Source organism: Schistocerca serialis, chromosome 2, assembly GCF_023864345.2.
Source record: "Schistocerca serialis cubense isolate TAMUIC-IGC-003099 chromosome 2, iqSchSeri2.2, whole genome shotgun sequence".
Taxonomy (NCBI): Eukaryota; Metazoa; Arthropoda; class Insecta; order Orthoptera; family Acrididae; genus Schistocerca; species Schistocerca serialis.
The window spans coordinates 829,894,378-829,907,763 of NC_064639.1; the positions used below are offsets into that span (position 1 = coordinate 829,894,378).

The 13,386-nt window shown below is 38.2% G+C and overlaps 1 protein-coding gene across 3 annotated transcripts in view; it reads right to left on the reverse strand.

Annotated features, from left to right (window-relative positions):
- The window catches only part of LOC126458097 (targeting protein for Xklp2-like), a 136,863-nt gene that overhangs the window by 17,199 nt on the left and 106,278 nt on the right, over nucleotides 1–13,386 (reverse strand). For 2 of the 3 annotated variants that reach the window (XM_050094920.1, XM_050094921.1), the window contains exons 8-10: nucleotides 9,963–10,115; nucleotides 8,975–9,148; nucleotides 8,652–8,870 (exon numbers count right to left, since the gene is read on the reverse strand). In XM_050094920.1, coding sequence (XP_049950877.1) covers nucleotides 8,652–8,870; nucleotides 8,975–9,148; nucleotides 9,963–10,115 — 546 coding nt within the window. Of the gene's footprint in view, nucleotides 1–8,651; nucleotides 8,891–8,974; nucleotides 9,149–9,962; nucleotides 10,116–13,386 lie in introns of those variants that run through there. The other variant, XM_050094923.1, reaches the window with a different exon arrangement.

Consider the following 13,386-nt stretch of genomic DNA (forward strand, 5'->3'; position numbering starts at 1 on the left):
TGGACAAGAAGAGAATAGAAGCTTTCGAAATGTGGTGCTACAGAAGAATGCTGAAGATTAGATGGGTAGATCACATAACTAATGAGGAAGTATTGAATAGGATTGGGGAGAAAAGTTTGTGGCACAACTTGACCAGAAGAAGGGATCGGTTGGTAGGACATGTTCTGAGGCATCAAGGGACCACCAATTTAGTATTGGAGGGCAGCGTGGAGGGTAAAAATCGTAGGGGGAGACCAAGAGATGAATACACTAAGCAGATTCAGAAGGATGTAGGTTGCAGTAGGTACTGGGAGATGAAGAAGCTTGCACAGGATAGAGTAGCATGGAGATCTGCATCAAACCAGTCTCGGGACTGAAGACCACAACAACAACAACAACAACAACAACAACAACATCTTAAAAGTATACATTTCTTACACATGTTTATATACGTATCTTTTCTTTCCATAACAATTCTCTGTCCTCTCTTGAAAAATCTTTCGCTTACTGTTTCTCTACTCTTTCTTATTTTACTTTGTTATTAAGACATAAGCATTTACTTTGTCAGCTTTACTAATATTTAGGAATTGTGAAGACACTCTTTCTTCTCTTTATTTCCTTTTTATTCAATTGTAAACTTCAGGTGTTTATGACACATGAGTAAACTATTTACTATTCTTATCATTTGTACTACCTTTTTCCTAGTGTGTACTATTTTCATTGCTTGAAGCTTGGAGGAACTCTGGACGAAATGAAAGTGTTCTTTTGACTCTCATTCAGTTCCACGAAACATCATAATGCTAGTTGTTCACAGAACTCACACTTTCCAGAATTTTCCCTATAAAATTTGTGACTTGTCATGATACTGTTCCCTTCTCCTAAGATCAGCACCAACTCCTTGCTTTTGGGTTGACCTTATGAGAGCACTGCCCACTGCCTCTTTCCATTCTGGTAGGTATGTCCCATACAAAACATCCCTATTTTTTAGGCCACAGATCATCCTATCTCCCTGTACGTACACCTGCCCTTTATATTTAGTGAATGCCAGGTACGGCCCCCTTATCCTTTCCGAATAGGCCTCACAGTTATTACCCTAGTATACATTTCTATGTATACCATTATTAAATATCTTCTGGTTTATCTTAAACTTCACAGTCATTCTTTAATATATCATTTACTCCCTAGAGTCCTCCTCTACTTATCAACTTCTATATTTTCCAATAGATACTATGTCTACATATACTATTTACGTCCCACAATCCTTCAATTCATCAGAGTATTCATTACACTGACGTTTCTTAATGATAAACATGACTAATTCTACTCCTACTTTCGTTTTCTTTCTTTGCTTACGCTTCTCTCTTCTTTATCCTTTACTCATTACTACTTTATAGTTCATTATTTATGTGCACTCTTCTTATGTATATTCGATGTAGAACAGTCATAGCTTCCTATATATGTGCACATATTTCCACAATTACACACATTTTCCCAACACCTGACGATCTCATATCGTGACAGGCTCCCTCTTATGTGATTTAATGTTTGTGTAGACGTGTATATTTGTGTATAGGTGGATGTCTGTTGGTGTAGTCTGATTCTTTGGCCTCCTAATCTAAAGATAAGATTTAGGTTTTTAATAATGACAGAAATACAGAAGGACTTCAGCGAAGAAGTTTGTGAAATGGAAAGGGGGGGGGGGGGGGGGAAGAGACAGGTCCATGATGGATAATCCTTGTTATTCTTTGACACATTTCCTTTACAAGGATGTTAGGATATTCTGCTGACATAAAATTAATGGCAAAAATAATGTCGGGTCCTTCCAGACGTTTTAAGTCTTCCATTCCTATGAGTAGCCTTGATAACATATCAGGTACAATATTTTACATATTGTATCTTTATGTCGTATTCCTGTAGGAAAAGCATCCATCGCATCAACCTACTGTGTAGTAATCGACTACTCATCAGAAAAGATAAAGCTTGATGATCTGTATAAATATGGATTTCTGATCCTCAGACTAGTGTCTGAAACTTGTGAATACTCCACACAATCGCCAATAGTTCCTTTTCGGTAGCTGTGTAATTTAGTTTGTGCTTATTTAGGCTACGGCTAGCAAAAGCTATGGATCTGTGCCCTACATCACTTGGATGCCATTCTCCCCGGAAAAGTTCAGCAGTAACACCATAATCAGATGCATCTGTCTAAAGTTTAAACGGTTCGCCCATAACTGGATGATGTAATATGGGTGACTTAACAAGTGCTCTCTTAACATTTTGAAACGCATCATTTTCACCTTGATCCCAAGTCCACAGTACTCCCTTTCTTAATAAGCTTAAATTCTCAGGTCATTTAACTCTTGCCCTCATACGTACTGTCGATAGTATCAGGCCATACCTATAAATCCTTTTAACTGTCTTACATTTCTGGAGTGCAGACATCCTTTGATAGCTTTTATGTGTTCAGTGTCCGGTCTAATTCCCTTTACCCTTATAATACGACCTAAGCAGTTAAGTTCTTGGCGTGGAAAAAAAAAAGCGATTTTGACAGCTTCACCGTAATACCTTTCTCTTTGAATCTTTTCAGAGTCTTGCACAAAGTGAGGCAATGTTCCTGCCAAGTAGCTGATATTATTAGGATATCGTCTATGTATATTATCAAATCCTTCAATAAGTCTCTCCCTAGTGATCCATCTAACGCACGTATAAATACAGACACAGAGATATTAAGTCCAAATGGCAAACATTGAAATGATATATGATATGATTTTCCATCAAATAAAAAGGCTGTATATTTTTTGGATTATGGATGTAGTTTTATCTGCCAATGTCCTGCAGTTAAGTCCATTGTGCTGGAGAATCTTGCCTTTTCAAATTTGGATAACAGTTTGTCGATTTCGATTCAATGTACGAGTGCCTAAGACTAATCGTACCCTGCCTGTAGCTTTCTTCACCATGACCAGAGGATTATTAATTACACTGGAACTTTGTTCTATAATATTATCATCAATCATTTTGTTAATCTCATCCCGAACTGCTTCCTTCAAACTCACTGGTATTGGATATGGTTTGCAAAAGAATGGAGTGTCACCTTTGATTTTGAACTTACAGATATAGTTGCTAATGTTACCTGGACAATCGGAAAACACCACTTCATACTCCATTAAAGTTTTTATATAAATATCGCCTTTGTTGATCGGTTAATATTAGGGATTCATTAACTTTGTCTTGTATATCAGTTCGATGTGTTCCTCGATCCACATTATTGATTTTTGGTGATAACTGAGTTCTAGATGTTACTCGCAGACACCGACACTCGGCTGTTTGTCCCTAAATGTGACCATTTGTCACAAATGGTGTCCAGCATCTATTGTCCCCTCTACCAAAACAAAGATGATGTTCATCAAAGTTTAAGAGGACTTTAACAACCAATCTACACCAAACAGTACATCTCCATTAATATTGCCTACTATTAGTAGCGTTTGATGAAATAACATATTTCCAATACTGCAGTTAACTTTGAGTTTTGTATTTTACAAGTTTACTTTTTGTTCCCATTATCCCGATTATGTACACTCCAGTCACTGGCAATAATGACAAGTGCTGTTTATTTTGTAGTGAGAAAAAAAAATCCATTTGAGATGAGTGATACCTCACTTTCTGAATCTGTAAATACGCAAATCTATGAATTTTCCACTGTTCCTGCTATTATAGGTTGTGGGTTATTAGTGGCTAAGCTTGGTTCTTCAAGCAGCAAGTATTCCTTCGTGGGTATCTTGTGTGTAAAGTTAATATAGCTATACGGAATAAGGCCTCCTAATGTACCTCCACAACCTGGACCCCGGCTCTTGATCAAGGTCGAACAATATTTTCCTGATTACTACTAATTATGGGCTGGTTACCGAAATGAGATAATACATTCCCATTCTGTGTTTTATGGTTGCTCAGTACAAATTTTTGTGAAGCTACTGGATCTAAATTTGAATGTGAATTCTTCTTTTGATAATCGTTGTTACAACTTTTCTTATTGTACTGGTGTACTTTTGATAAGTTTGCCTCGTGCTTTTTAAAATTATTTCCACTATTTCTTTTACAGTTTGAACTTTCACCTTGGTGTAAAGTTTCGTTGTGGTCCTTATTGCATCAAGTGTGTCAACAAAAGACAACAACTCTTCTATCATTTTCCAACTACTACATAATATGTCTTTTCTTGCATAGATTGGCAATCGTCTAATTAAAATACGTACTAATCCTTCTTCTACCATTGGCTTATCTAAATTTTTTGCTTGTGTTAAATGCCAATGGGAATATTTCCTCATAGTACCCCAAGTAGTATTATAATATTTTGGGTCCCACAGATCTGATATTAACTTTTCTTGAGCACTGGCAAACCAGTACTTCTCTTTAAATTTCTTTTGAAAGTCTTCCCAAGAGGAAAAATTCTCAATATTTACAGTTCCTCATTCTGAGGCTTCCCCTAGAAGGTACCCCACAGCAAATTCGATATTCTTGGAATCTTCCCAATCTTTTTTAAGAAATGGGTTGGATGTACATCTCCATCCGGCTTAAATTCAGGGAATTGTCTAGATAACCCTGAATTACCTTCCCATTGCAAATCAGTCACCGCTTCACTAGTTAACACAACATTAGGTGAAGTTACCCTTTCTTCTACTTTGTTTTGGATAAGCTTAATTTCTCTCAACAGGTCGTCCACACCCTTCCTGGTATCATTAAGTTTGGAAGAAAGAATAGGCAATAACATTCCCAGATGTTATTCTCTTGGTAACCTTTCGATCTATAATGCGTGCGCGCTCTGATATTTTAACAATACCAGAGAAGGAAGTTGCTACTTACCATATAGCGGAGATGCTGAGTCGAGATAGGCACAACGAAAAGATTCACACAATTAAAGCTTTCGGCCTTTGTCAGCAGTATATACACACACACACACACACACACACACACACACACACACACACACACACACACACACACACACACACACAACTACTACTACTACTACTACTACTACTGCTGAAAAGGGCTTTAAAGGCCGAAAGCTTTAATTGTATGAATCTTTTTGTTGTGCCTCTCTCGACTCAGCATCTCCGCTATATGGTGTAGCAACTTTCCTTCTCTGGTATTGTTATAATATCAGAGTTAGCTATTTTCTCTCTGAAATTCCTTTCTACATTATCTACCTATGTATTGACACCTTTGATTTGCGATTGAATAATTGGCATTAAATCATTATGCTTATGCACACTCTCAAAGTATTCATTCCCTGTCTTCCATCATTATATTTAATATTGTACATGTTTTCAAAAGATTCTAATCTTTCAATAAGTTCTGATTCTAAATTACTACATTTGTTCTCAATGTCAAGTTTAACATTTTCAATAAAACTTGAAAAGTGTCACTCTGTTTCTGACTAAGGTCAATAAACATATGATTTATATGAGTGGTCAAAGAATTTGTCAACTCGTTATTTAAATCTACTTGTAAATTCTCTACTTTATTACTTATGGCATCGAATTCAGTCTTTAAAGCACCTTTGCCTTCGCATAGATTACTAAAATTCCTTGCTTTGAGAGTCGACTTTGACGTTCAACAAACCTAAGTTTGTCATTTGAGCATTTAATTGAGAATTTACCGAGTCTAGTTCTTTACTTAGAGTCGCACTCTGAGCATTTAATTGAGAATTTAATGAGTTTAACTTAAGACTCTGAGCTCCGATTAAATTTATCAACTCAGCCCAGTCAGGCACTTCTTTGCTAATCTTCATGGCCATAGCTGCGTCTTGAGTTTCCCCAACCTGTTGTATATTTTCTATACTTTTATATGCCTTAGCTCTTGTAAGAATTTAAAACTAACTTTAAATATGGTAATTACACAATAACAGTTCACTCAACAGTACCTTGTGTTACTTTGTACTAAAGTAATCAAGTTTTGTTTCACACTCACCCAGCATAGAATTCTCATCACGTAGGTGAGTGGATGTGGGAGCAGGTCAGCACTGGTGAACAGCAGCTAGTGCCGGCAGTGTCAGATGTATGTTCATTTCCGCGTCTGCATCCCCGCGATGTGTGCGAGAGCTCTATACTCCCCGCACTGGATCACCTTTGATGAAGCATTCTATGTGTACTACTTCTTAGATAAGTATGTCAAAATCTTCTTTACTATTTTTATCGTTGTGAATTTTTCATATCTTCAATGTTTTTCCATTTAAATCTCACTCCATGGATACTTAAACATATTCCAATGTCTCGGAGTATTTCCCTTGTCTTATTATGTTTGGTTGCTATGGCAACACGTGACAGCTTCTTCTCTTGTTTTTTACTTAAAATTCCTGTTTTCTTAGTCCTTTCACACAGGTCCCCATGTTCTAACATTCTGATGACGAAGTGTGAGTGTGGATCTGAGTTATATCGGCTAATTCTCCCAAACCACCCTCCACTTCTTTACGAGGTGACTTACTTGGAATTTGCAGCCACTCTTCTTTGCTGAATAGCCGGCTGCTGGAAACCCTCTTGACTTCTTCTCCATCGAATAACGCTAGGTACAGGAATTTTTAGACTCTTTCTACTTATGAAATAATTAGACATACAAACTTTACTTTCTGCCAACTATCGATGTATTTGACCTTCATACACAATAAAAGTCTCACTTTCCACATGAATGTGTGGCTTCCTACAAGTCTCTTTTACAGTATGACGTTACAAACAAATTGGTTTACAGTTAAAAGCAAGTTGGCTTGGATACCACGACCTTCCTTAACATGAATCATAATATGAGTCTTGCCTCTAACAAGGTTGCGTCAAGAGTCTACAAGACTACGTTTTTCAACTGTTCTTGTTTTAATAAAAATAGTCAATAACACAATAAGCACAGAGCTGCATATAAACTCCATGGTTCTTCCTTACACACCCACTAAAACATCTATGGATTGCCCGACAGGTACTTGTCGGTGCCCCGTCCGACTGCCGCGTCTACTTTCTTCCCGCGACTGATTTTAAACCTGCACACACAAGCATGTGATGCACAGTAGGCAGGATACTACCATCCCACACACATATCCAGAATATCGTGTGTTTGAGACAGTAGAAGGCTGAGTGGTTCTACAATTTACACAGAAATTCTCAAATCGCTACAGACAATGCCTCCCCCCTTTAACTTTCCTGCTATTTTCCCAACCAGTTTACCCTTCACTTTCCTGTTTAGGTGAAGGCCATGCCTAGTATAATCCCACCTACTGAGAGAATCAACAGGAACCACACCAATGGGTGATCCTGCACCTGACATAAGCAGCCGTTCCAACTCCAAATTAACTCTTGACAGAAGAGTTCAAATGAGGTTGGTAATGGCGCCCAAGAACAGATACAAATTCAACACTAGTATGCTTCGATGCTGATGCAATCTTTGCCAGGTCACACTAATACTGTATCCAAGATCTCTGTCAATACTATTACCTGGCCCACCCGCTATAACCATGGTTTTTCTTAGTGAAATCTTTGCAAAGTGGCTATTTCCACGGGTGAACGTGCATTGTTTTCCTTTCAACTCTTGCTCTATGGGGGACCAGCAGGCTGCTAGCTCATTGCTGTATAGAATATCTACTAATAAATCAATACTTAAATATACAGCTAGGCCAGTATGTCGATATTTATCCCATCAACATTTTGATACTTTTTTTGATATCTTGAGGGCTGATGATGATATTTTTTTAAATATCGGTATATCAGATTCCTGATATTAACAGTACTACTCATAACATTACCAATGTTAAGCATTGCTCAAGTTTCAGCTTGAACATATCATAAATAAATGTGTTAATATTTTATTCATTTTGTAGATGTCCGGTGTGTTACGCAATCTCGTACAGACACAACAATGATAGGACAACAATGTTAATGTGTGATTCAGTACTGTTAGGTGGAAAAATAAGGTTTGTTGCTCAAAATAGTTTTCTGTACCAGAACTGTAAAATTCTTGATGATAATCAACTCGTGAATGCCGATACAGAATAGTAGAGAAAGACTTATATTCAATTATGCATTTGCTTTAAATATATGTAAAATTACACCAATAGCAATTTTATACCCACTGATACAGAAGCTCCAATTGGGAGCACCGAAGGACAGAGCTGAAAATAACTTTGAAAATTACTGCAAAGAAATCAGCACAGAGAAGAAATTTTAACAGCATAAAGAGGGAGAGAGGGTTTGTGTGTTGTGTACTTCACACTGATATACACTCCTTCAGTCTGAGGCCAGAATGCAATGATTCCCGAGAAGCCTGGGAAAAATACAATTATCTTTTTGTTGCTGTTACTACCTGAAGTAAGACTACACCTATTTCCACCAAGTCTACAGTTTGAGACCGTAATAGATATTTTTACAATTTCAGCTCTTGTTTTGTAATAGTTCCCAAAATTACTTAGTATGCCACACAAAACAAGATCAGGACAGCCACACCAAAGCTCCAGTCACAGTCTAATAGTGATGGGACAATAATTTCATTTCTGTGCTGTAATACAAGACGAAAACCTCACATATCACATACATTTCATACTCTCTGCTCTGTAGAACAAAAATGTATTCACAACTTCAATTTAAATGCAAGCAGAACAAATTTCAAATTTAGAAGTGCAAAGTGTTTCTACATAGTAAACTTACTTGTCTCCTGCGTTCCTCCATAAGTACTTCCTTTTCTTTCATTTTCATTTCAAACCTCTCACGTTCTTTTGAACGAATTTCAGTATTTAAGCATACATCCGTTATTTCCTTCAATACACGGTGCGGCTTCACTGGTTCAAATGGCTTTTTCAAGAGGACAACAGGAGGCCTGGCTTTAAACCGTGCTGCTTCTGCTGCTGCTCGACGTTCTTCTTCAAGCTACAACGAAGAATTAGAATCTGTGTGCACACCGAACACCAGTACTTGTAGTACTTTAAGCAAAGCTTTTTAACAAAGAATGCGGCGATGGTGGAGAAACTTACTTTAGCCTTCTGCGCTTCTTCATGCAGTCGTCTTCTTTCCTCTGTATACAAATGGAAAGGTTCAGGCTGTGTAGGGGAGTGGGATTTTACTTCCAATTGTGAGACTGAGCATTTTACTGATTTGGGTATTGGCTTTGCATGGAATTCCCGAGCTCTTTTCTCCTCTTCTAAAAACTGAAACAGTAATTCTGATGTACTAGCTGTAAACAGAGAAAACTACACGAAGCAAGTGCCATGATGGGAAATGTTGGAGCAAAAGTCATTTCAGCATTTTTATTGGCAGCGTACTGGAAGAGGTCTAACTCAGGAACTGAAAGCAACTGTTGGTCTTCAAATTACAATAATTACTTAATATGGGGACAAGGAGCCATTCTAAACACTGACAAGACAGTACAGAATGTTTAGCTTCCTGAACAGAAAAGTTCTTTCTCCAGCAACAGGAGAGGTGTGGCAACATGTGAGCAGTCACATTGTCACAAAAATGCATAATGAACTGAACAAATCAAGAATATATCTAACCCACTGTTGTATCACAGCTGGACAAAAGGTAAAGAAATGAAATAAGGAAGAAAACATGTTTTTGACAACACAGATGAAAATCATGATAAAAGATTTCTGGAATATTTGATCTCTATGTACATGTGCAACAAGTATGCCATAGCATGCTGTTAAAATTGAGTATTAAGTGACATGTCAATGCTACACCAACAAGTTAGGTATTTTATTACTAACATATCATCACTTAACATTCAGACTATCTTAGTCACATCTTTACCTGTAAGTTTATGTTTTTCCTTAAACACACTATACAAATTATTACTTTTTATCCAACAGTAATGTATCAGGCTTTTATCCAATATCAGCTCTAGTATTGTTCCTGAACAATGAACATTTCTTGTGTGACACTGTACAGTTCCTACCAAGCTAAATCCTTGCATCATTACTCCTGCCTCTCTGAAGATAAACTGAAAGAATACTTTTTACATACCTGCCTTATTTTTTCTTCTTTCTGTTGCTGTCGTATCTTGTCCCTCTCCTCAAATGTGAATGGTGCAATTACTGTTACACGCTTTGTAGGTGTTGCTTTCTTTACCCCTTTCTGTTCTATATCATTGTTAATTATTACTTCTGCCACTTTTTTCTAGTAAGAAAAAGACAAGCTTTATGAGTGTAGAAATGACATCATAAAACACCGTATGCTGCCCCCCCTTTTTTTCTTCTTCAAAGTGTGCCAGATTCAAAGACATCACCAGTTTTACACATGCCGTGAATACAAGAATATATCATGTTAAAAGGATGTTTGAAAACTGTTAAAATACAGACAATATTTAAAGATTTTTGTTAACAATAAAGCATAAAATACACAGTACTGACAGGGGAGGTGTGCATGCACCTTTACACTTCATAACTTGATAATACTAAAATTTTACACGGTCTTAACTTCTATTTTGAACTTCATTACACAATTGCCACTTTATATTTGCATTATTCTATAATGTCAATATTACGCGTATATGGTTGAACACTTTTGGTTCTGGTTAGTATTATCAGCCTTTGACTGTTTGGCTGTAAGCTAATATTTGGCTCATGCATAACCAATAAGAAATATATTGTTAATGGTAATAGATTAGCAAGCTAGATCCTGCTCAGCACTAACATCTCAACGAAGTTGATAATTTCATTGTCCAGGGGGAAATATGTGGCCAGTTACATTGCGTCAGTTATATACACACTCTGTAGGGTGTAACTGAAGTATTGGTCTCCACACTATTCTATCTTGTGCCAGCCTCTTCCACCTGAGAAAAACTACTGCAACCTATACAAATTTGGTCTCCCTCTCCAGATTTTACCTTCCCCCACCCTGAAGCTTCCTGACATAGAAGCCAGAGCATGTGCGCCTATCATGAGAGAGGCCAGAGAGACTCACCAAGCAACATTCTACCAATGCCCTCTCGACAGCAAGTATTTAGGCCACTGCTGCTGACTGGACTCACTCAGTTACTAACAGTCACTCACTCAGTCACTCTCACTGATTCATTCTGGTTTGGCAGCTGTCATTCATAGCAGAGTGGGCTTAAGCTAAAACAGTACACAGTGGGATTTTTATTTTACCAATAGTGATACTAAGGTTTGTAGTAGCTAGAATACCAATATTGTCTGCGAGAAAACTATTATGGAAGATCTTGTAGCATAACACACTGACTCTCTTAAGAGCTCTACAGTGGCGATGAGGATACTACAGTGGCGACTAAGGCACTACAGTGTGACAAGGATGCTACAGTGGGGACGAGAATAGTTCAGTGCCGATCAAAGGTAATCCATTTGGCTGAAGATTTTGCTTGCTTCTCTTGTGTTTTAACTTGTAGGAGTTATAGTGTTAAAGTGCTTGTAATCGCTAATTTTTTGTTGTGTTCTCACATATATTCCAGGAGGGGTTCTGCCAAGCTAATCAATATTCTCTTTTCAAAGGCTTTGCTTGCTTTTTACTATAACATATTTATGTAAACCATGACTTCCCCGCCCCATCCAACCCCTGCCTCAGCCACTGACAGCCAATGTGATGGATCTGACAAGTTTTTCAGTTTCAGAACCAACAAATTGCTACCTTACTGATGACAGTACAACAACTACTGGCTGCACAAACTGTGTCGGCCGCACAACCGACCAACCAACCAGCCCAACAAGTACCCCGACCAGCATACCAAAATTCCAGCAGTTTAACAACACAGAATAGGAACGGCACGAATACCTGACTCAGTTCCAAGCACACTGTCAAGTTCATCATGTTCAAGGTACTGTAAAGTTATAACATTTCCTTTCGTTTGTGCGGTTCTCAGTGTTTCACATCTACATCTACATCCATACTCCGCAAGCAACCTGACGGTGTGTGGCAGAGGGTAATTTGAGTACCTCTATTGGTTCTCCCTTCTGTTCCAGTCTCGTATTGTTCGCGGAAAGAAAGACTGTCCGTATGCCCCTGTGTGGGCTCTAATCTTTGATTTTATCCTCATGGTCTCTTCGCGAGATATACGTAGGAGGGAGCAATATAATGTTCGACTCCTCGGTGAAGTCATGTTCTCGAAACTTCAACAAAAGCCCGTACCGAGCTACTGAGCGTCTCTCCTGCAGAGTCTTCGACTGCAGTTTATCTATGATCTCCGTAACACTTTTGCGATTACTAAATGATCCTGTAAAGAAGCACGCTGCTCTCCATTGGACCTTCACTATCTCTTCTATCAACTATCTGGTACAGATCCCACACTCGTGAGCAATATTCAAGCAGTGGGCGAACAAGTGTACTGTAACCTACTTCCTATGTTTTCGGATTGCATTTCCTTAGGATTCTTCCAATGTATCTCAGTCTGGCATCTGCTTTACTGACGATCAACTTTATATTATCATTCCATTTCAAATCACTCCTAATGCCTACTCCAAGATAATTTATGGAATTAACTGCTTCCAGTTGCTGATCTGCTATATTGTAGCTAAATGATAAAGGACCTTTCTTTCTATGTATTCGCAGCACATTACATTGAGGTTCAATTGCCATTCCCTGCACCATGCGTCAATTTGTTGCAGATCCTCCTGCATTTCAGTACAATTTTCCATTGCTACAACTTCTCGATATACTACAGCATCATCCGCAAACAGCCTCAGTGAACTTCCGATGTTATCCACAAGGTAATTTATGTATACTGTGAATAGCAATGATCCCACGACACACCCCTGTGGCACACCTGAAATCACTCTTACTTTGGAAGACTTCTCTCCATTGACAATGACATGCTGCGTTGTGTTATCTAGGAACTCTTCAATCCAATCACACAATTGGTCTGATAGTCCATATGCTCTTATTTTGTTCATTAAACAACTGTGGGCAACTGTATCAAACGCCTTGCGGAAGTCAAGAAACATGACATCTACCTGGGAACCAGTGTCTATGGCCCTCTGAGTCTCGGGGACGAATAGCGCGAGCTAAGTTTCACACGATGATCTTTTTCGAAATCGATGCCGATTCCTACAGAGTAGATTTCTAGTCTCCAGAAAAGTCATTGTACTCTAACATAATAGGTGTTCCAAAATTCTACAACTGATTGACATTAGAGATATAGGTCTATAGTTCTGCACATTTGTTCGATGTCCCTTCTTGAAAATGGGGATGACCTGTGCCCTTTTCCAATCCTTTGGAACACTACGCTCTTCTAGAGACCTACGGTACACCACTGCACGAAAGGAGGCAAATTCCTTGCGTACTCTGTGTAAAATCGAACTGGTATCCCATCAGGTCCAGCGGCCTTTCATCTTTTGAGTGATTTTAATTGTTTTCTATCCCTCTGTCATCTATTTTGATATCTACCATTTTGCCATCTGTGCGACAATCTAGAGAAGGAACTACAGTGCAGTCTTCCTCT